The following is a 21,531-nucleotide window of genomic DNA, read 5'->3' on the forward strand; positions in this document are numbered from 1 at the left end:
GATAAAAGAAATCCTGTGTTCTTGGCAATTTTGGGTTTGGACGGAATTGCGGTGTTTTCACTGTAGAGTGTGTTGACTATTATTATATGAATATCATTCCAAAGTTGATTGAAAGTGATTGGAAATGTATAATTATGAAAATGAAAGCAAAAATAAATATTTTAAGTGGGGTTATAATTTGTAAAGTTTGTCCAAATTATTTTGGGAATGAACAAGCCTTGCAACTATATAAGGCTCCAATAAAGTATTTTTTATTTTCATGTTTAATTATTTTGTTACTTGTATAATTAGATTATGATTTAAGATTTTAGAGAATTGAATCTTATTTCAGTTCAAGCATTTAATATTTTCTCTTACAGCAATATATATTTAATTCTTGCTAGTCTCTTTATTTTTCTTAACCTATCCTGTAAAACTGTTTCTTGATATTATATATATACTAAAGCCTTGCCAAGAAAGTTCCAATAGTATACACTATAAATACAATTATGAGTTTTTTTTTATTAAACAAATACACTAAAATTAATATACCAATAAAATTTGTACAATTACTTAATCCATACAATCAATAATTATATAGACCACAATTCCAATCAAAGGTTGCTGATTTTTGTATAGGCTAAATTTTTTTGGACTAAAACGCTACCATGTGTCAATTTTATTTCTTCTAAGTATTTTATATAAAATTATAATTAAATTTTAAAAACAATTAAAATCAAGTAATGTTAATTTAAAACAATAGAAGCAAGTACAAATCAAGATTTAGGAAATAATACAAAGGTATTATCTTAAAATGAAAATGATAACACATTTGATTTTTCTAGTTAATTTATATAAAAAAATTTTATTTTAAGTAACAACTGTCAAAAATATTTCTTTATAAAGTAAACCCGACAATTTAAATTTTCTATTTTAATATTAATGTTAGATTTTTCATTTTTCAATCTAATTAAAAATATACAAGGGCTGAAATGTTTTTTTATCGTTCTTATATATAATACCCTTCTTATTGGATCTCATACCTCCATATCACAATAAATATAATGTTATTTTATTTATTTATTCATAATAAATCTATAGCATAAATGAAATTTTGATATTCCATGCATAATTAAGCTAGTGAAGTTTGCTATAAAATAGAGTTGTGCACAGTGGGCCATCCTTAACAAGTAAGGACATGAGAGGATCTTTGGTAAGATTTAATGTTTATTCTAAGCCTAAAAAGCCAAAACATTTGAAAAGAGTAAACAAATTAATTAACATAAAACAGAGATTAACAAACTAAAGAGGGAGTATTAGTCATGTGATTAATATACTTTGCTGTAGTATGCAGTGTACAGAACAGAGGGTATCTTCTATTTGCTTTATTTTGTTTATATTGGTCTTCTTAATTGATTCTTATAATCTTATGTCATCATCAAACAATATAATAATTGTTTCATTAATTGGCCTTATAACCCACAATTACAACTATTTAAATTGGACAAATTACATTCAACTCAGAGTATGCCTCAATCTAAATCTAAAATGAGTTTTACATTAAAACAAACCCAATCCATCAATAATTATACGAACACTTAAATCAGTACTTCTTCATATACAATAGGATCGGATGTTGTCTAGCTAACAACCCATAAGCTAAGTAACTATTTGTACGCCAATTGTTTTATGAGACGTCTTACTCAGAGATACACCTTATACATGAATTAAGCAACCCATTTAATGTATATCAGGCAAGTCTTGTATGAGACCATTTCACTATGGGACGGATCCATACAAAAGGTTCATTGGTAAAAAAAAATTTTAAAAAAAATTAAATGTAAATTCACACTTAAACAGGAAGCATTTTTTTTAACTGCTTAGGCTAACCCAATTGAAATTGTCTCACGGTGAGACGATTTCAATAAAAATTAGTGTTTTTTTAGTATAAACTCTTTGTTTGACGCCATCTCACCGGGACCCCACTCTCATAAGAGTAGCTATTATTTGTAAGATAGCTAGTATCATCCTTAGCTGTTTAGCAATTGATTTAACAAGGCTTCCTTTTCATAATTAATCTGTAAATAATATGCTAAATTAAGCATATAGCTTGCAGGATTCTGCAAGGCAGTTGTTAAAAGTTTATGTTCACTTGCAAGTAGAAGTAACTAACAATCAAATATTAAGGTTTGCCAAAACTGATGTTAAGTAATAACAGCCACACATATTGGTTTTCCAGTCCAAATCCATGGGTTGCTAACAACCAAATTTATCAACATCATTAACACTTGCAATATATAGATAAGGATCTCATCATCATCGACGATTCAACATTTTTCATCAGTTTAAATAACGTACGATGATGAAAAAAAAAAGAAGAAATAGGCATAATATCTTGAGCTACATCTTTATTAATCGAAAACACGAATGGGGACGAGAATTAAGTTTTTATGGTTTATAACCAAGCAGGATTCTTCAATGCAGTGACGACTGCCTTCACTTGCAAGTAGTTCTTCAAGCTGTAAATTCCTTTCTCTCTACCGATTCCGCTCATTTTGTACCCACCAAAAGGAATTGCAGCATCAAAAACATCGTAACAGTTTATCCATATTGTACCGGCTCTAAGAGCGCGCGATAAGGTGTTAGCAGTATCGAGATTCTGCGTGAAAACTCCCGCTGCTAATCCATAACTGGATGCATTTGCTCTATGTATCACTTCATGGATTGTCCTAAAACAAGAATAATTGAGATACGAAACGAGAAACAAAAAAAAAAAAGCAATTTACGAGATATGTGTATGGTTGGATCACTCACTTGTACTTCAAGATAGTTTGTACTGGACCGAAAATTTCATCTTGCGCTATCAACATGTCATCCTGAGGCCATATTTAATGGAGTAAGATTTGAATCATAAACGGAAAACGACGAGAAGTGAGGCAAGTCGGGTAACCGTACCTTGACATTCGAAAAAACTGTAGGCTTAACATAGTATCCCTTGGAGCCAAGCTTGTCTCCACCAGTTTCCAGCGTAGCTCCACTCTCGACACCAGATTTAATGTACGATAAAATCTTATTAAACTGTTCAGGATCAATCTGCATAAAATGAAAGTGTCACCATACACATGATCCAATTGGAGTATATAACATATATTTGGGGCCTCAACCATCAACTTAAACTTTTGATTGAGTTGGTTCTTTGACATGTCAAGGAATCAACTCAACCAAAAGTTTAAAGCTTTAAGCTAATGATTGAGGCCTCAGCATATGTTTATTCTAACACACCCCCTCACACGAGAGCCCTTTAAGTTACAAGTGTGGAAGCAGCACAAGCCCTCCTCATACCTGGCACTAAATATTCCACTTTAGATGAGGGGTGGTTGAGATTAGAACCCGTGACCTCTTGTCACGTTGGTACTGATACCATGTCAAGGAACCAACTCAACTAACAGCCTAAGCTAATGAACCTTAAACTCTCAATAAATCAAAGACATTACAAAATATGTAATGGCTTTAAGTATATCGTTATTACTGTAATTACCTGTGGACCTTGTTCAATGCCCTGCTTGAATGGATCACCAACTGTTCGCTTTTCAGCGCGCGCCTTTGCTTTTGCAACAAACTCATCGTAGATCTGTTCATGAACATATGTGCGGGAACCAGCACAACAACATTGCCCCTGCAATATAGGGATTAATAATTTGCAAATGAAAGCGTTAATTGTTTATATCAGGCACACAAACGGGCACATACCTGATTGAAAAATAGAGCAAAATGAGCAGTCTCCACTGCATGATCTACATCTGCATCTTCACATATGATAAATGGGGACTTTCCGCCAAGCTCCAAAGTTACTGGCTTGAGATTGCTTTTTGCCGCTAATTCAAGGACCAGTTTTCCGGTGCTAGTTGATCCAGTAAAAGCAAGCTGTTAAAAGAGTAGGCTGAGACTAATTGGCATTTTAACAGAGTATTACACAAAAAGTTCACAGGAAATGTAAAATATCCTTAAAATAATGAAAGATGTAATTTTGAGAGAAAACAGTTCCTCGATAATTACCTTGTCTACATCCATGTGAGAGCAAAGAGCTGCCCCAGCAGTTGGGCCGAAACCAGAAATCACATTCAGAACACCAGGAGGGAGTCCCGCCTGCCAGGAAAAAGGCTCTCGGTATAGTGAAAACAACACATGTAGTTATACGAAGTAGTTAGAAAAAAATACTACTTTCGATGGGATACGCTCAACAATGGCCAACAATCACAAAATTTTATACTCTTGGTGAAAGAACTCGTTCACCCTTGTATTGTTATCAACAACAAATAATACAAAACTCTGTTTGAAAACTCTCAAATACTCCCTCACAATCAATGAGAACTCTAGCTTATTACAGGATTTTAAAAAAAAAAAAAAACCCTAAAGCTCATAGATTAAGGTATAAACACTTTTAGTGAACTGACATGATTAAGAAAACAAAATTTTCCATATTATATTCGACCTCCAATTTCCTAAAAATTAGGTGATCGATCAAGTACTTGTGAGTGCTTCTCTAACGAAATTACCTCGTGAAACAGATTAGCAACATAAAGTGCTGATAAAGGAGTCTGTTCGGCTGTCTTGATAACGACTGTATTGCCACAAGCCAAGGCAGGTCCAACCTTCCAAGCGAACATTAAAAGAGGAAAGTTCCACGGAATAATCTGGCCCGCTACACCAATTGGTTCATGCAAAGTCTGCACATGGTATGGCCCATCAGCAGGAACAGTAAGACCGTGTATTTTATCTGCCCAGCCTGCAGATCAGAATTCAATCACAATAAGCTCTTTGATACTAGCTAGTTCCAGGACACAAATAAAAAAAAATTGAACCACATTACATAATTCATTCCCCTGAGCCAGAATTAATCGTCACTAGAGGTGTTCAATGGGCCCGATAAGGGCCTGGCAGGGCTTAATTAAATATGGGTCGGATCGGATAAGGGCCTTTTAAACTTAATATGGGCTTTACATGAAAGTCCGGCCCGGCCCAATCTGGCTATCACTAAAAAATTATAATAATCCCCATTGATCAATTTATCATAATTAAAATATTATTTATAATAATTAAATTGTAGAAACGTTAATAATTCTCATTGACATTGTCTTTTTATAACAATTAAATTATTCATCAATTATGCTATTTACAAAGGCCCGTTTCCGACCCTTATTGAGCTCTTTTAAAGCCCGTTTTCAGGTCGGCCCATTTTCAACCCGGTCCGTACAAAACGCTTCTAAAAATGGACCGGATAAGAGCTCAAAATGGGCCCCGGCCCGTTGAACACCCCTAATCGTCACATTATCTTACGTTGGACTTCCAGGTAATTTTGTTAATTTCCTAAAACAGTATTGGATAATTTATTAATTATGAGAGGACGACAAAGTGACGATTATTACTATGTGCTTCTGTTTTTACTAACCAGCATAGTACCGCATAAGACGTGCAAGCATAGGTACTTCAATTTTGGCAGATTGCTCATAGGGCTTCCCGTTATCCCATGTTTCAAGAGCAGCAATAGTATCATTATGTTTATCAATTAGATCCGCAGATCTCAAAAGGACTCTGGACCTTTCCTGCATCAAATCACCAATAATTGCACTTAAGGAGTAGCAATATGCGTATAACTCAGAGCATATTGCATAAGTCAAAAAATTTAGTTACATAAGCTGTCATCTTCGGCCATGGTCCTTCGTCAAATGCTTTCCTAGCAGCAGATACCGCTCTATTCACATCTTCGAAATCACCTTCAGCAACATCAGCAATCACATTCCCAGTCCGAGGGTCTACCGTATGAAAAGTTTTCCCTGAGAAGACCACAACACATTAGTGTAAGAAAAAAAAAAAAAAAAAAAAAAAAAAAGCAGATTTGTCACAGGAAGCAAAGTATATAATTATTCAGAACAGACCTGAAGCTGCATCTACAAATTGGCCATTAATAAGAAGCTTTGTATAATTTACTTCCACTGAAGGGGTAATTGGTTCATCAATAGCAGCAGCAGTGCTGAATCTTTTTAATCCCCTCCTTACTGAAGAACTCCTCCCTATTTATTATTGAAGAAATAATAATATTCATCATCAGATACCAAATTACGTATGGCTAATACAAATAAGAACACAACATATTTTCTTGATCAGCCGCTAAAAGATAAACTCACAAGCCAATTTTCAGACCTCTAGGAAATCACATTATACAAAAACACATACTGAATGCTAATTGTCGCTATTTTTTTAAAGATGATTTACAAAACAAATTGATATCTACAAAGGGATTAACAATAGATGCTAAAAACTACTGATGCACGGTATTAAAAAAATGCAAGGATTTACTGGGTATTAACCATAACGAACTAAAACCTTCAAAAATATAAAAAGACGTAAGCAACATGGAAGAATGAACTTCCATTGAGTAACTATGGGGTTATAGCTCTCATAACTCTTAATTTCTGTTTCTACAACTACGGAGGTGATGGGAGGTGGGGACATGAGCTCTTGGTGACTTATTTAATCTTCTATTAAAACCTTAAAAGTAATTTCCTTGGTATATTCTTAGGAATTAGGAATTCTCATGTAAATTAAGTTCCTATGTCAACTAAACGAACTTTTTGTGGGTAAGGTTCGCATTCTATATGCCTTCCGAGTTCTAAAATGACCAGCTATCCGTCCGGTTTAAGAATGAGCACAATTACATACACAATGTTTTGTGTCAAAATAATCATATCTATTTATCAAAAATGTCTCCTAGTGATCTTTAAATAAGAAGTCTTATCTATGTATGATTGATCATAACTCTCCAGCCTAGTTTGTGTGTATTATTAATGTGCCATGGATATCTCTGCACAACAATACTTCCGGCCATTTGTGTGGCACACTTTGATTGCAATCAGCCATATAACAACAACATGTCATTACCCAAGTGAGGTCTAGGGGACGGTTGTACAACATCATACCATTGTTATAACAAAAATGTTTTTGATTGACCTTTATATGCAAACACCATGTGCTTATTCACATAAATAAAAAGCAGAAATTATACACTCAATCTAGAAAATACTTCGTGAAATTATTTTGGCACATTATTAATTTCAAAAAAAAAATGGCACAAGGTTCAAGATCAGCACAATCTTCAAAGAGGCCCTAGAGCCCGCCAAACATGACCAACTGCAAATGTCATGTTCATACATAGTCTAGATAATGTCTATCATTTTACAAAATAGTGACACTTCATCCTTCATAATCCCCATAACAAACTTTCTACAAAAACACTAATCTAATCAGATGAGCTACAAGTAAAAAATCGGTGAACTAAAATAATATATATACTCTCCCTGCCCCTTATTTAGCTTTATTTTCTATTTTGGTTGTCCCTCATATTTTCCATCATTTTTATTTTTGAACAATGATCCACCACTTACTCTTAATTACATCCATACATTTTAACTTCGTTTTAATTTCATACACATAATTCGTTCTTTGTCTTCATTTATTGCCAAATGCCAAATATTCCCTTTTCCTTAAAAATACCTTTTTTTGCTACTCTCCTAGAGGGACAGAGGAGTATGTGACATTTAGAATGATATATGATCAAATTATTTTGCATAAGGACTAATATCAAGTACATTTAGAAATAAGTTAACCCCTATTTACTATAACTTCCTGAATCAATCTTGAATTTCCTCAATTACATGGTATCAAAAGTTAACGACTCATCTTGGGTGACAGCCAAAACTAAACAAAGGTCAAGTGCACTACAGTAATTATCAAAATTGAACAATAGTGATTTCTTAAACCAGAATTTGTTGGTTTTGATCAACATGCAATAACTATGCACCGAAGATTTCATTCTTTGTTACCTGCCTAAGCGAGAACTACTTTAGCGGCATTGAGTCAATGTAATGTTAATATTGTTGTATAATCCATTCTTTTTACAATTTCTCTAAAAACCCCATTAAAAAATAGAAAAACTGTAAACAATAAAGTAGAGAGTAGTGTTCTAAACAAAATAAAAGACAATCTTGATCCTTTTTTAGGCAGATTGAAACATCAAACACCAAAATATGGGTGAATTTCAAAACCAATACACAAATTAAAGTTATCAAAACAACCCATCAAATCACATAAAGCAACAAACACTCCATCCAAATAAAGCATAATTAAAAAGAAAAAGCAGGGGAGAAAAAAGAGTGTATCATAACAAAATACAATTGTGCCAACTTAACTGACTGTACACACTTTATGTACATTGGTTCAATAATCATTAAACATGTATTATATCATTTATATCCCTATTTTGGTCGGACTCTTCACTTTATCTTATTCTTAGGGACTCGTGTCAAACTCTTGACACTTCAACATTAGTAGCACACTTGGACACGTTAATTTGTTCAAAAATATCGAATTGTTTTCGTAAAATAGCTAAGTAAGACCCTTAAACTTGTATCTAATCGGCTATGGGTATACAAATTGAATATACATAACTTTATCTTGATGACTTTAATACAAGAAACTCGCCTCTTTTATCCAGCTACTTTTTAATACATTTAATGGGGTTGATTGTAAATGTACATCATTGTCATGCTTCCTTGTTTTAGATAGTCCAGACAATGTCAAGCAGTTTACAATAAAGACACTTCATTGTTCATTCCAAAATTCACAGAATAAAATGAAGCATAAAAAAGTGACTAAATTTGAATGGTGTAAAAATGATCAATTTATATTGGACAAAGACTATATTTATGTAAGTTAATAAGTTTAAACCATCACTATAATTGCAGATAATGTTTGCTACATAGGATCAATCGAAAACAACCTATTTGTTATATCAACAAAGGTAAGATTGCGTATATCTGAACCCAAAACCTCACATGAGAATCTAATGGCGTTGCGGTAATAAAATGTTGTTGTTCCTGAATTTCCAATAACATGGAGTAGCTTATTAGAATATTAGTAATAACTATTCAAGAATCAAGAGTTACAAGATTCCTCTTTGGCGGCTGATAATGACTATTAACTACACAAAGGGAAAGTACACACAAGTGACAATGAACAATCAACAATAGTAGAATTCTTTAATTCTCATCAACATGCAATAATTCTGCACCTAAAATTCCATTCTGGTTCCCCTTTTAATCAAGACTTTAGAGGTAATTGGGCAATGTAATGTTGTAAATATTGTATGATTCCATTATTTTCCATTATTTTTCTTAAAGTCTCTAGTCCCCAGAAACAATAAAAGGCAAAACTATGAACACATAGTTGCATTTTTTAACCCAGAAGAGAAAATTCTATTCTTATTTTCTTTTGTTTTTCGACAGATTGAAAGATCAAACACCAGATTTATGGTGAATTTCTAACTATATAAAGTCATTTAAATTGGATCAAAAACCCATCAAAGAATATAACGCAACAAACACATCATGTAACTGAAAAGCCATGATCAAAATGAAAAGAATCATAACAAAAAAACGGAAGAATTTCAATCAAACTTTGATTACAAAAGAAGGGATTACTAGAGTTAATTACCAGCAGATGAACAGAGATAAGATGAAAGTGAGCGAGACAACAAAGATGAGATCTTTCTGCTTGCCATTTGAATTCTGAAAGGGGAGGAAGATGGAGAAAAAATAATGTCTTTTTTAATTTATATGAATATTAGATCTCCCAAAAAGTAGGGACTAGGGAATCAATAGAAATGAAAGGAGGAGAAAATAGGGAAGGAGGAATAGTGCATGAGAAACCAACTACAACCCTTTTTCTCACCAAAATATGACATTTAACAAATATGTGACTAATATAGCCTTTATAGTTCTTACTTTTATTCAATGGAATATTTTTTATTGTATTGATTTTTTTTTTGTGTGTGAATTTGTAATTTTTAATTTTTCATAATTAATAGATGTAGATGATGCTTTTGCTTTTGCTTTTTTATGTTTTAGTATTATGATTAATCCAAACACTTTTTTATTTGTTGTTAAAAAAATATGGCTACATCTATAAAACAAGATTTAAAATATGAGTAGATGAGATAAAGAAAAGAAAATCAAGTTTACAAATAACATAAAAACAATATGTAGGATCATTGAAAATTATATTAATTTGAAAATGAATTTTAGCTAGAGTTGTTAGTTGGTTGAATCAGCTAAACGTATTGATTGATTACTAATTGTTAAGCAAGTTGTGTAAGTTCATAGTTATAAGTAAAAGTTATTGAATGTATGGGAGATTTGTTAACAAGAATATTAATATATTTGAAAGCTTAGAAAATAAAATAAAAGGTAAAAAATAATATAATATATTTTAAAGTGTGATTTGATGATAAATTCCAAATTTTATGCTAATTACATAATATAATTAAGGAGATATTACCTAAAATAATTAAACCTTTTCATGATTTTTATACGATAATCTCATCTATTGATAATTATGAATAAGATATTTTCCTATTGTAAAACCCGGTAACAAGATGACTTGTTACAGCAAATTTATTTTTAAAAAAATAAATTAAAATAATTAATATCAAAAAAATGTTAAAAATTATTTAAAAAAATTGATGACTTTTTTTATTATGTAGAATTTTTTATGAAAATTTTTAAAATTTTTCTCTAATTTTACATTAATTTTCAGTTTATTTTTTTTATGAATTACCTACTATAGCATGTGATCGGGTTACCCAAGCTTACCCTGGGTAAATATCCTTTAAAGTTGGGATTATTCATAAATAATCAATAGGTAGAATTATCGTAGAAAAATCATAAAAAAGTTAGATTATTCTAGATAATTTTTATGTCTTTACCGAAATTCTTATTATAATAATAAAAATAACAAGTATGACTTGGTAAGATAGTAAATTAGATGACTACGCAATATTGAAAGGGAATAATATAAGACGAAAAAGAAAAAGAGGAGGATCAAAAGTAATAATATTCTCCTATAATTTTCATAATGCCGTATTTTGATTTTTCGAAAAGTATATTTTTCTAAAATCGGAAATTTATCCTAAATAATTAAAGAACGGATGGTGCATTTTGTCAAAGATAAGCAATTGGATTGGATCATGTTTGTGACTCAATTCCTATGAAGAATTACTAAATAATTTATTTTTGTCATCTAATTCAAAAATGAAGGTGTGCTATTAATTGCTTTTACGTCATCATATCATATATGATATATCTATCATAATTTGCTTGTTATGAACTACTACTATAATTATTGAAGATAGAATAGTCATCATGAATTAAAGCTTTTCTTTTTCACAAATTCTCGTGAGAGATCCTTCGGAAAAGACTATTTTTAATTGGGTCGGCTTATTATATATTTTTTAAAATATTGTAAGTAGGCATTAAAAATAATGTAAGTAGACATTTAAGATAGTGAAAGTAGGTATTAAGGATACGGTAAGTAAGTATTAAGGATGACGTAAGTTGGCATTAAGAATACGGTTAGTAGACATTAATCTTTAATGGGTTGGGCTTGAGATATGTCTCTCAAAGAGACGATCTCTCAAAAGACTAGCTGTTTCTTTTTACCTTAAGTATATGAGATTGATTCTTATTTTTTTTCTTTTGCCTATATGGAATTCTCTTAACCCGATAATCAAAATAAACGAAACAAAAACAAAGAAATTACCAGAAGTATAGCTGTGTAAGTCATATGAGAAATACAAGCACTTGTGAAATATAGTCTCTTTGGGAGACCATTCATAATTTGATCAGTCCATTATCATCTTTGAATTTAATTAAGTTTTAATAGGTTAGACAGACTTCTCTTAAGGGACCAACTGGATGAGAAATGATGCCTAAATTCATGTGTATAATCCTGTATCAAAATCCAAATTGCCCAAGCACATTTAAGTTAACTGCCGTCAGCAATTAGCAGGCCCAAAGGTAGAGTAATTTGAAAAGGAAACATAAATTTGAAAAAAATAAGATTATTTAACAACTTTATTTCAAAAATAAGCTTCGTAAAAATTTTATTTTCAAAATAAGCGTTTGTACATCCAAACCTAGGCTTGGTGTAATGTCACTGTTGCTAACAGCTAAATAAAAAAAAATTAGTAAAGTCTCAAGTCGCTGTTAGTAACAACGACTTTAAGGTTGACTGGTCAACTCCTTAATCTCGTAGGTTGGAATGAGGAAGTAACTGATAAAACGCATTAAGTCGCTGTTAGTAACAACGACTTGAGGCTTTACTAATATTTTTTTTTTTTTCTTTTTTTTTGTTCGCTGTTAGTAACAGCAACATGACACCAAGCCTAGGTTTGGATGTACGGAAGCTTATTTTGGGAATAAAGTTTTCACGAAGCTTGTTTTTGGAATAAAGTTGTTAAAAATAATCTTATTTTTTCAAATTTTCAAAGAAACAGACGAAAACTGCGGCTCAATTGTGTCAATTTAATTTTTCAATAATTTTTAAATGAGACGGTCTCACTGTGAAATTATTTTTATTGAACTGACTTAATATATATTTTTTTGTCTTAAAATGATCAATTATAACGTTAAAGTGATCGCTTATTATTTTAATATAAAAATCGGCTATTATATGGACCCGTTTCATGGTAAGCAGTCTCATACAAGACGAGCTGTTTTTTTATTAGCTAATCTTTTGAGAAACTGTCTCTTTGAGAGACGTGTCTTAAGCCCAGTTCATTAAGATTAGTGCCTACTTACCTTATTTTTAATGCATACATACATTATTCTTAATACTTACTTACCGTATCCTTAATACCTACTTTCAATATCTTAAATGTCTACTTACATCATTCTTAATGTCTACTTACAATATTTTAAAAACTATATAATGGGATGGGCCAACGAGAGATGGTCTCTCCATCTCTCACAAAAATTTGTGTTTTTTTTTATCAGCTAGTCTCTTGAGAGACCGTCTATTTGAGACACAATCTCAAGCCCAGACCACTAAAATTAATATCTACTTACCGTATTCTTAATGTTTAGTTACCTTATTTTGAATGTCTACTTACATTATCCTTAATGTTTACTTACCATATCCTTAATGGCTACTTTTAATATCTTAAATGTCTATTTACATTATTCTTAATGCCTATCTACAATTTTAAAAATATATAATTGGCTGGGCTAACTAGAGATGGTCTCCGTCTCTTACAAGAATTTTTGCTACATATAGGCTGAAGGAAGAGAGACATAGATGAAAATCAAATTTAAAATCTTACCCAAAAAAGTAATGTTCGCTTTAAATGAAATAAAATCCAATTTCAAGTCAATTTAGTTTTAGTCACCTCTACTTACGAATTAGAGTATAGGACTGTAAGAGAAGGAATGTAAGAAAATAAGGGAAATGGCATTGTTACCTTATTGCAAAAGGACAATGTTTACCACCATCTGATTCAATTTGCAAATCAAAGTAACAAAAAAAAATCACTTTAGTAATGTTTGTTTTAAACCAAACATGATAAAATAGCAATGATTACATCAATTAGAATTACTTGTACTAGTAGACTAGTAATTTACTCTCTACTATTCAGCCTAACCGTTCTATTTGACTTTTTATACTTGTCGATACAACATTTTAATCTTTAATATCTCAAATTATTCTTAATTAAAAATTATAAAAAGCTGATATTAATAATCCTTGTATTGAGACGAATCAAACAAGATTCCACATGACTATATTTTAACTTATAAATTAAGAGTAAAATACAAATTAAGTGTGATAAGTAAATAGTGCCGAAAAAAATGAAACAATTAAATTGAATAGGTGGTAGTAGTATACTAGTAATGTAGTATACTAAAGTAACTAACCTAGTAGTAATTTGCTACATTTGAGCTGAATGAGATTGAGACCTAGTACTTGGTGCAATCAGCTGGAGCAAAAGATACATACTTACCTTTTAAATCATCACAAATTCTTGTGGGAGATGTTTTGAGAGATCATTTCTAATTAGATTGGCCCATTATATATTTTTTAAAATATTATAAGTAGGCATTAAGAATGATGTAAATAAATATTTAAAATATTGAAAGTAGGTATTAAGGATATGGTAAGTTAGCATTAAGGATAATGTAGGTATGCATCAAGAATACAAGTAGTTATTAATCTTTAATAAGTCGAATTTGAGATTCGTCTCTCAAAGAGACAATCTCTCAAGAGACTAGCTATTAAATCATACCCAACTTCAAAGTTCACTTCAGCCGGTGGAGTCCCAATAGCAATTTTATTTGTGTCAAAATAAGTTTGACAAGTTGGCTAAACTATATTGTATATGGATCAGTCATGCAGTATGTATTAATTTGTATCATTAACAATAATTTTACTTCCGATATTTCTTTGAATTTATACCGCATGACTTAAATATGTGAGAGTGTTTTTAGGTTTATGTTGTAAACTCAAAGGGACAGAAGAAAATTCAGTTACTAAATTCATTGCTTTGAAATGAATCCCATTGTTCTTTGTTTACATCCGATCCTCATCTTTTAGCTATTGCAAGTTAGGTTATTTGACTATTATATGTTTCTTTTTTTTTAAAGGATACCATTCCTCTCAAATAATATCTCTGCGTAGTGAACTTTAACTCGTTACTATATTGTCTTACTCATTTTGCAACACTTAGCTTATAAACTTTACATCAAAATAAGAAATGTGGCAAAGTAAATTGAACAGAGAAGTACATCTAATCATAATACAATACGTAACAAACTTTCTCTTCTCCTTTTCTTAAGAAACTGTCCGCTTTTAATTTTAAATCAGTGATTTAATGAGATATGCAACTAGCATATAAATTTGGTGGGCTACTCTTCCTGCTAACCATATATGATTTTGTGAAGGAACCTCATCAAGTATAGTCAATTCTTTTGGTTTATCGCCCGTCATTTCATGTCAGATTGTCAGTGGACTATTTACGGTGATCCGAACTTAAGAATCTGTCCGAACATACCTGATAGACCCAAATTTCCTACATATTATGCTTCTTTAGTTTAATACTTTCATATTCAAAAATTTAATGATGACAATTTGAACAACCCATAGTGGAAAAACATACAACTTTATATGCAGCAAATAATATAACTGAAAACACATGCATTTCTGGCCCACACTTAGTGGCTGGCAAAGAAGGAGATCAGTGAGAATATGTTTTCCAACTTTGTGTTTATATCTGCGTGCAGGCTGCGCAGCATCTGACTAGTGCCCTACTGACTGCTGACAAGTGACAGTAAGGAAACTGGTAAGTTTTCTTAGCACGGAGTATATTCTTGCGACAACATCACACTAAAATTTGACTGTTTCCTCCATTAATAATGCTAATTCTACTTGGCTCTTTCTATGCTCTCCCCGGGAATCTGGAATATTATATGTACCCAACAACAACTCTAGAACCATCCCATTTCTATTTCTTTATTATTAGACCATCCTCTTTTAGCATCTTAGCTATACTTTTAGCTTCTTTTTTTAGAAAATTATGTGGTGTGGTCTTTGATCAGCTTCAAGAAATATTATAAATGATATACAAATGATTGATCTCTCTAAAATGTAGACTAATGCACTGGATCCCATCAGATCGAAATGTTCTCGTGTTGCATCCTTTTAAATGTTGTTTGTTGATGGAATCAAGTATTCAAATAGGGTTGGGAAGATATGAAATATGAACTGGATTATGAGAAAATGAACAATATATTACTAACTTCAATATACCAATACTCATAAGGAATGCCATTCCTTAAACAAAAGGCTTTGATGGGATCAACATTTGTAACAACCACCAATTCCAATATACCCCAATACTCCCTACTTCAAAAAGGGATCATTATATCGACGACATAATATATGCCAATTAAGGGAAGATCTGGTTTATGTATAGGGTGCATAGTTGTGGAAATACCCTGATCTGAAACGAAGATTTTGCTGATTGAAGTCAATCATAGCATAGTCAGTAGGTCGGGTAACTGAATCACGCTGTCCTTCCTCTTGTACTGCCCCGAACACAATCTCATCGGTTTTCTCGCTGCTTTGCTCAAAGAAAGTCTGGGGCATCGATGAGTGATGCTGATGACGGTGCTGATGTCTTTCGTGTTTCTGCTGCTGCTGTCGTGGTTGTGGTTGTGCCTGTTGCTGCTGCTGCTGAAATTCCGTGTCCCAACCACTGTAGAAAATTCGGCTTTGTCTCAGCTGTTGCTGCATTTTTTCTGCATCTTTAGACATGAAGGCATACGTTTTCTTTGGGGTAGGTGCCCTGGTTTCAATGGCCGGAGGCTCCTCTTCTTTCGGTATCTCAAAACTCTCCGGCGACTGCCAAGTGTTAAGTTGTTGATACTGTCCCTGATTCCTGTATTGATAGGCAACGGGCTTTCTCTTCAAACCGGGAAATATTCCACCCATTATTTCGAGAGCTGATGTGCCAGCATTAGCAAGCAACTTTCCCAACGATCCGATAAACCCTTCTTCTTGCTTCTCTGCGTCCTCTTCAGTAGGGATCAACGGCGGCCTCACTGATTTAAGAGGCTTCTGATATGGACTGGAATGCACGTCGTCTTCCATTTTCAATTCCTGTGACAAGGTCGACACGTTAAGCAATACTAAAAATATGGTACATAAATTCATAAACTCATTGTCATCATCATCATTGCACCCAATATATCCCTTTTATAGAAGCTAAGATCAGAGTCGGGTCTGGTGAGGGTTGAATAACGGCAAACCACTGATACATAATTCGCTAGTTAGTTCGACTTTTGGATTCGCTATTCGCGAAAAATGATTCAAAAATAGCCTAAAACCGACCATAATTCACTTTTTTGCTTCCAATTCGTAAGTTAATTAGCGAATCATGTGACACTACGGCAAACCATCCCCTTATCAAAAGATATGAGGAGGTTGCGGCCAGTGAGGCACCGGACTCGAGAATGACCAGCATAATATCCATTTAACTATTTACACTAAAAAGTGCTGAGATCAAGAGGATGGTGCAGTTCTTACGTTCTGCGAAGACACAATTGAACCAACTCGCCGCTGCAATAGGGCCAACATGTAGCCGAAAAATCCAGCAGCAAGAAGCACAGCAATTCCTGTAATGGAGACAGAAGAGTGAGGCAAAGCAATGTCACCACACAGGTTAACTAAAACACAAAATCCCTTTAAGTTTACCAAGAGGTAAGCTGCTTTCATATTGATAAGCACAATCATCGAAATGGAGCTGAATTTCCCTGATCGCTCGATTCCCCCTATCAACGACCAACAAGGAACAACTGCTTCCGACATAGACTACATCAAAGTCATTAGAGAACTTTGCTTCATCGCTCGGTCCATCCACATGACCACCCTTATGATTCCATTTTCCACCCGCAATTGTAGTAACTCCTGGGAACAGATTCTCAATTAGTCTAGATGATCTGAATTTCCTAACAGAATCAGCTAAAGACTCATTTTTTCGGAAGAAACAAAACCAAAAAAACTTTCTAGTATATTTGTAAATTGTAATCAATTCATAACATATTGATGCAATTCGCGAGTTTTAGATATACCCGATTCACTAATTTTCCTGATAGCCATATTCATAGTATCTGCAACATAAATGTTCCCCCTATCATCAACAGTTGCACCTTTGGGATTGTTCATCCTAGCTTCCCTGTGTTTCCCATCTACATGTCCAGAGTATCCTTCAGCTGATCCCGCAACCAGCTTCGGTCTACTGTCTGCATTATCACCATGAATCACTCATGGGTCCATACATATAAAGAATGCACATGCACATGATCACACAAATATACTAATTACTAAATAAGGAAATAAGAAAACTACAAGTGCATAAGAATCAAAATGGAATCCAAAGAAAAGCAACCAGCAATATAATTATATAATTACATCACAAAACCAATTAGCAATACAATAATTACATATTAAGCACTAGCACAGGAAACTCAATGGTATCAAGAATAAATTTTGTGCTTGAAGATCACAAAAGGTCACACTTAAAAGTGTAAAAAGTGCATCCAACCTACATATAAAAAGTGCAATAATTGTTACCATGAATCCATCACTCCTAAAAACATTATCAACTATCAATAGAAGTCAATCTAAGGCCAGGTTAACGACAGACATTAATTTGAAAATGCAGCAACAATGCCAAAGCCTTAATACCAAAGGAGTGGTGTCAATTGTCCACTACATTAACCAATAGATCAATTTCAATTGTCGTACACATAAATTCTTCTTCTCCATTCATTCATTCCAACCATTTCAACTCATTTGCAATTAGATCACAAGAGCAAACCACCAAAATCAATTAGTTTTAGCATTATTACCAATCATTTGTCTTCCTATCAAGTTACAATCTAAGGTAAGTGATAAAAATTGATTATAAAAAGGTAAATGAATTCTATTAAGTAATAATCAACCAAAACACATTAAAAAATACTCACAGAGATTAAGGGAAGAAGAGATTCTGTAAAGATTGCTATTAGCAGAATCCACAATAAGCAGCTCTCCACTAGGCAAAACTTCAACAGAATAAGGCTCAATTCCAAGCTTACTTCCATCAAACACAGTCTCAACACTGTACCCACTTTCAAATTTCACCATTGAACGCCCATAAATTGCTGTTAACATCATCACAAAACTCAAATCAATACAACCCACATTTTCAATTATCTTCCACAATTTTTTAAATAATAAAAAAAAGCTCTTAAATTTTTTTTACCTGTTTTAGTAGTAGCTTTAAGTGACCAAACCCATTTCATCAACTTAGCTAAAGAGCTTGAGATAAACCCACTAACAATTTCTGCAAAATAATAACAAATTCAGTAAAAAATGTAAAGAAAAAACAGTGAATTACACAAAAACTTAAGGTGGGAAACTTACTAGCAGGTGGAGTAGAAGCTGAAACCGAAGAAAACCCAGAAAAAAGGAGCAAAAAACAGAGGAAAACCACAAAATTTTTCCTACCCATTATCAATTCCATCTTTTGGTAAATAAAAAACAAAACTTTAAAATCTCAAGATTTTTGCATTAACAGAAAAACCCTAGAGAAAAAAGTGAAGAAGAAAGCATAATGCTGAAAGAAAAAAGATGTTGGAAGAGTAAATTTTGAACCTTTTAGGCTTTTGTGGGAGAATCTCAAATGGGTAATTTGATTTTGGACAAAAAATGAAGAAAAAGAGGTAGATTTTTACTTTTGTTTATGCTTTTTGAGAGGATGAAAAAGAGACGATGGGGAGAAAAAAAGGAGAGATAAAGGAAGAAATAAAAGAAGATGAGTAGAGTGAGTGAAGTGGGGGATAGATAGTGTAAATGAAGTAGTAGAAAGAAACAGAAACAGAGAAGAAGAATCTGATTAAAATGAAGTACTAATTTATGACTTTCTAGAGGAATATTTAACCTAAAATCTTAATTTTTATGTGTCATTTAAGAAAAAAAATTGAGTGTTTTTTAAGAAAAGAGTAGATAACAATAATAAATAAAAAAATGAATTGTGTGAATGAAAATAAAGGAGAGTTAATATTTATAAATGAAATTAAAAAAAAATAATAGATCATTGTTGATAAATAAAAATAATATAAACTAAGTGGGACGAAACAGAAAGACAAATAATACAAGTTGAATAGGACGGAGGGAGTATACATCAAAAAATAGTCAAGTTGTAATTTTTTTAAAATTTATCTCAATACAAAAATTATTAATATTAAATTTTAAGCATTTACTATTATTTTTATTATATAATTAATAATAATAAAAATTAAATTAGTATATTAACCTGCGTAAAGACTTAAAAGGAAGAAGTAAAGACTAGAGGTGTTTATTCAGGTGATCGGACCGGTTTCGGACGGGTGTCATTCAATTCGGTTGTATTTCAGATCGGTTATATTTCGGATGCGTGTTGCGACGGGTCACACTCGGGTCGGGTCAGTTAGTCACGGTTCGGTTGAAGATCGGTTATTCGAACTATCGGATTAGCATCAGTTCGATGTCGGTTGAATTTCATGTCGAGTTTCAATTGGTCTCGGGTTGTCATCGATTAATAATTGGTTCGATTTTACCGGGTACAAATCGAGTATTTTTTAAGTAGAATTCAACTACGAATTGAGAATTACTAATTACTATTGATCGCGTCAGTATCAGAGTAAGTTGTTTGTCATTTTTTAATTGACGATAAGGCTCCTTTAGTTAAAGCAAAATAGTGAAAATGAAAATCAATTAGGGATCATTATTACATTGTTACTTTAACTTGTTTGACCGGAAATTAAAATTATAAAGTTCTATCAATTTTCATCTAATTCGATTAAAAGTAGTTAAATAAACATTGACCATTGATTGTTAACTCTAAATATATGAAACCATGTATTTATAAAATTTATTTTATAAAAAATATACATCACTTTATTAGAATAACTAATAAGAAGATTAAATATGAGTCGATTATACTTCTGTGTTAAAAATTGGTTCAGGTTTATAGCAGTTCGATCTAAACTTCGTTCGGTTTAAGTCGGTTTTAGCCGGATCGAGTTCGGTTTCGAGCATGATTCGGGTCGGATATGACTCAGGTCGGTCATTATTAGGTTCGGGTAATCTCAGTTAACGGTTATGTGTAGGTTAGAAAAATCGGTTACAGCTCGAGTTAAGTTTTTTCATTTTCGGTTGTCAACCGGTTCGGATATAACTTTGAGTCAGGCAATATCGGTTCGATAAACCTAAAGAAAAAAACACATTTTCGGGTCGGTTTACTTTGGATTTCGAATCGGATCACTTTTAAACAGGTCTAGTATATACACATGATTTTCAATGTTACAAATTAGTACAAGTTGTACAACTGTTAGAGCGAGAGAAGAAGAGGAAGGGATGTTTTGAACAGCAAATCATAAGGTGAGAGATGAGTTAAGCCACCGCCTAAAACAATAAATTTAGATGTCGTCATATTATGTGGGCAAAATTAACATCACATCATCCATGCCATGATCCATCATAATAATAATATGCATTGATCTCTACCCTAAACAATGTTCATCGAATATTACAGGCGTACTTTGAATAAGTTTTTAAATAGTATAATCAAAACACTATTTTACAATCAGATCTGATTATTTATAATTTACGAAACAAATTTATTTATAAGTATCGAGTATTAGAGTAATTATTGATTATTATTTCATCCTATTCATTAGAAATAAAGTTAAAAAAATTTTAAATTACAATTTTATATTTTAAAAATTTATTATAATGTATTTAAGTAGAATTTCGACCCTAATAACCTTAAATACTACTATATTCACTTGAATTTGCATTAATTGCAAATTGAGTGTTTTTATAGAGAATGTGAAAGTTAGTAATATATAAAGAGAAAGATTGAATTGTGTTGATGATGCTAATGGATATTCAAGATGTATAAATCAGAGTAAACAAAGTTGTACGGCTCATCTTCAAATAAGGAAATGAGGCAAAAAAATGAAACGTTCTAAAATAGAAAATAAAGCGAAATGAAATGATCGGATGGAGCAAGTACTCCTTTTTTTGTCATTTAATTTATAAATTTTGATATATGTAAATAAAATAAATACTAAAAGAGATGGA

At 32.2% G+C, this 21,531-nt stretch overlaps 2 protein-coding genes across 2 annotated transcripts; both read right to left on the bottom strand.

Moving 5' to 3' along the window:
* Positions 1-2,161: 2,161 nt before the first annotated feature.
* LOC130807550 (benzaldehyde dehydrogenase, mitochondrial-like) lies at positions 2,162-9,785 on the bottom strand. Its single transcript, XM_057672804.1, has 11 exons — positions 9,529-9,785; positions 5,916-6,050; positions 5,671-5,813; positions 5,429-5,582; positions 4,536-4,765; positions 4,036-4,125; positions 3,730-3,903; positions 3,518-3,655; positions 2,935-3,072; positions 2,794-2,855; positions 2,162-2,708 (listed from the first exon to the last, which is right to left on the bottom strand). Exons 1-11 carry the CDS (start codon positions 9,593-9,595, stop codon positions 2,435-2,437), a joined length of 1,605 nt encoding a protein of 534 aa, XP_057528787.1. The 5' UTR covers positions 9,596-9,785; the 3' UTR covers positions 2,162-2,434.
* Positions 9,786-15,631: 5,846 nt separating this feature from the next.
* On the bottom strand, positions 15,632-19,295 carry LOC130807551 (uncharacterized). Its single transcript, XM_057672805.1, has 7 exons — positions 18,829-19,295; positions 18,668-18,748; positions 18,390-18,566; positions 17,493-17,663; positions 17,116-17,328; positions 16,948-17,036; positions 15,632-16,521 (listed from the first exon to the last, which is right to left on the bottom strand). The coding sequence occupies exons 1-7, from the start codon at positions 18,926-18,928 to the stop codon at positions 15,826-15,828; spliced, it is 1,527 nt and encodes a 508-aa protein (XP_057528788.1). The 5' UTR covers positions 18,929-19,295; the 3' UTR covers positions 15,632-15,825.
* Between the last annotated feature and the right edge of the window lie 2,236 nt (positions 19,296-21,531).

The sequence above is a fragment of the Amaranthus tricolor genome, chromosome 3 (genome assembly GCF_026212465.1).
Source record: "Amaranthus tricolor cultivar Red isolate AtriRed21 chromosome 3, ASM2621246v1, whole genome shotgun sequence".
NCBI classification, from domain to species: domain Eukaryota; kingdom Viridiplantae; phylum Streptophyta; class Magnoliopsida; order Caryophyllales; family Amaranthaceae; genus Amaranthus; species Amaranthus tricolor.

Bases quoted from the DNA above. Each gene is read 5' to 3' on its own strand.
- LOC130807550 (XM_057672804.1), bottom strand. From the start codon at position 9,595: ATGGCAAGCAGAAAGATCTCATCTTTGTTGTCTCGCTCACTTTCATCT. The intron at 5,583-5,670 runs GTAACTAAATTT...GATTTGATGCAG, and splicing joins GGCCGAAGATGACAGCTTAT to GAAAGGTCCAGAGTCCTTTT. The intron at 2,856-2,934 runs GTACGGTTACCC...ATATGGCCTCAG, and splicing joins CAGTTTTTTCGAATGTCAAG to GATGACATGTTGATAGCGCA.
- LOC130807551 (XM_057672805.1), bottom strand. From the start codon at position 18,928: ATGGAATTGATAATGGGTAGGAAAAATTTTGTGGTTTTCCTCTGTTTT. The intron at 18,749-18,828 runs GTAAGTTTCCCA...ATTATTTTGCAG, and splicing joins AGCTTCTACTCCACCTGCTA to AAATTGTTAGTGGGTTTATC. The intron at 17,329-17,492 runs GTATATCTAAAA...ATCTGTTCCCAG, and splicing joins CAGGAAAATTAGTGAATCGG to GAGTTACTACAATTGCGGGT.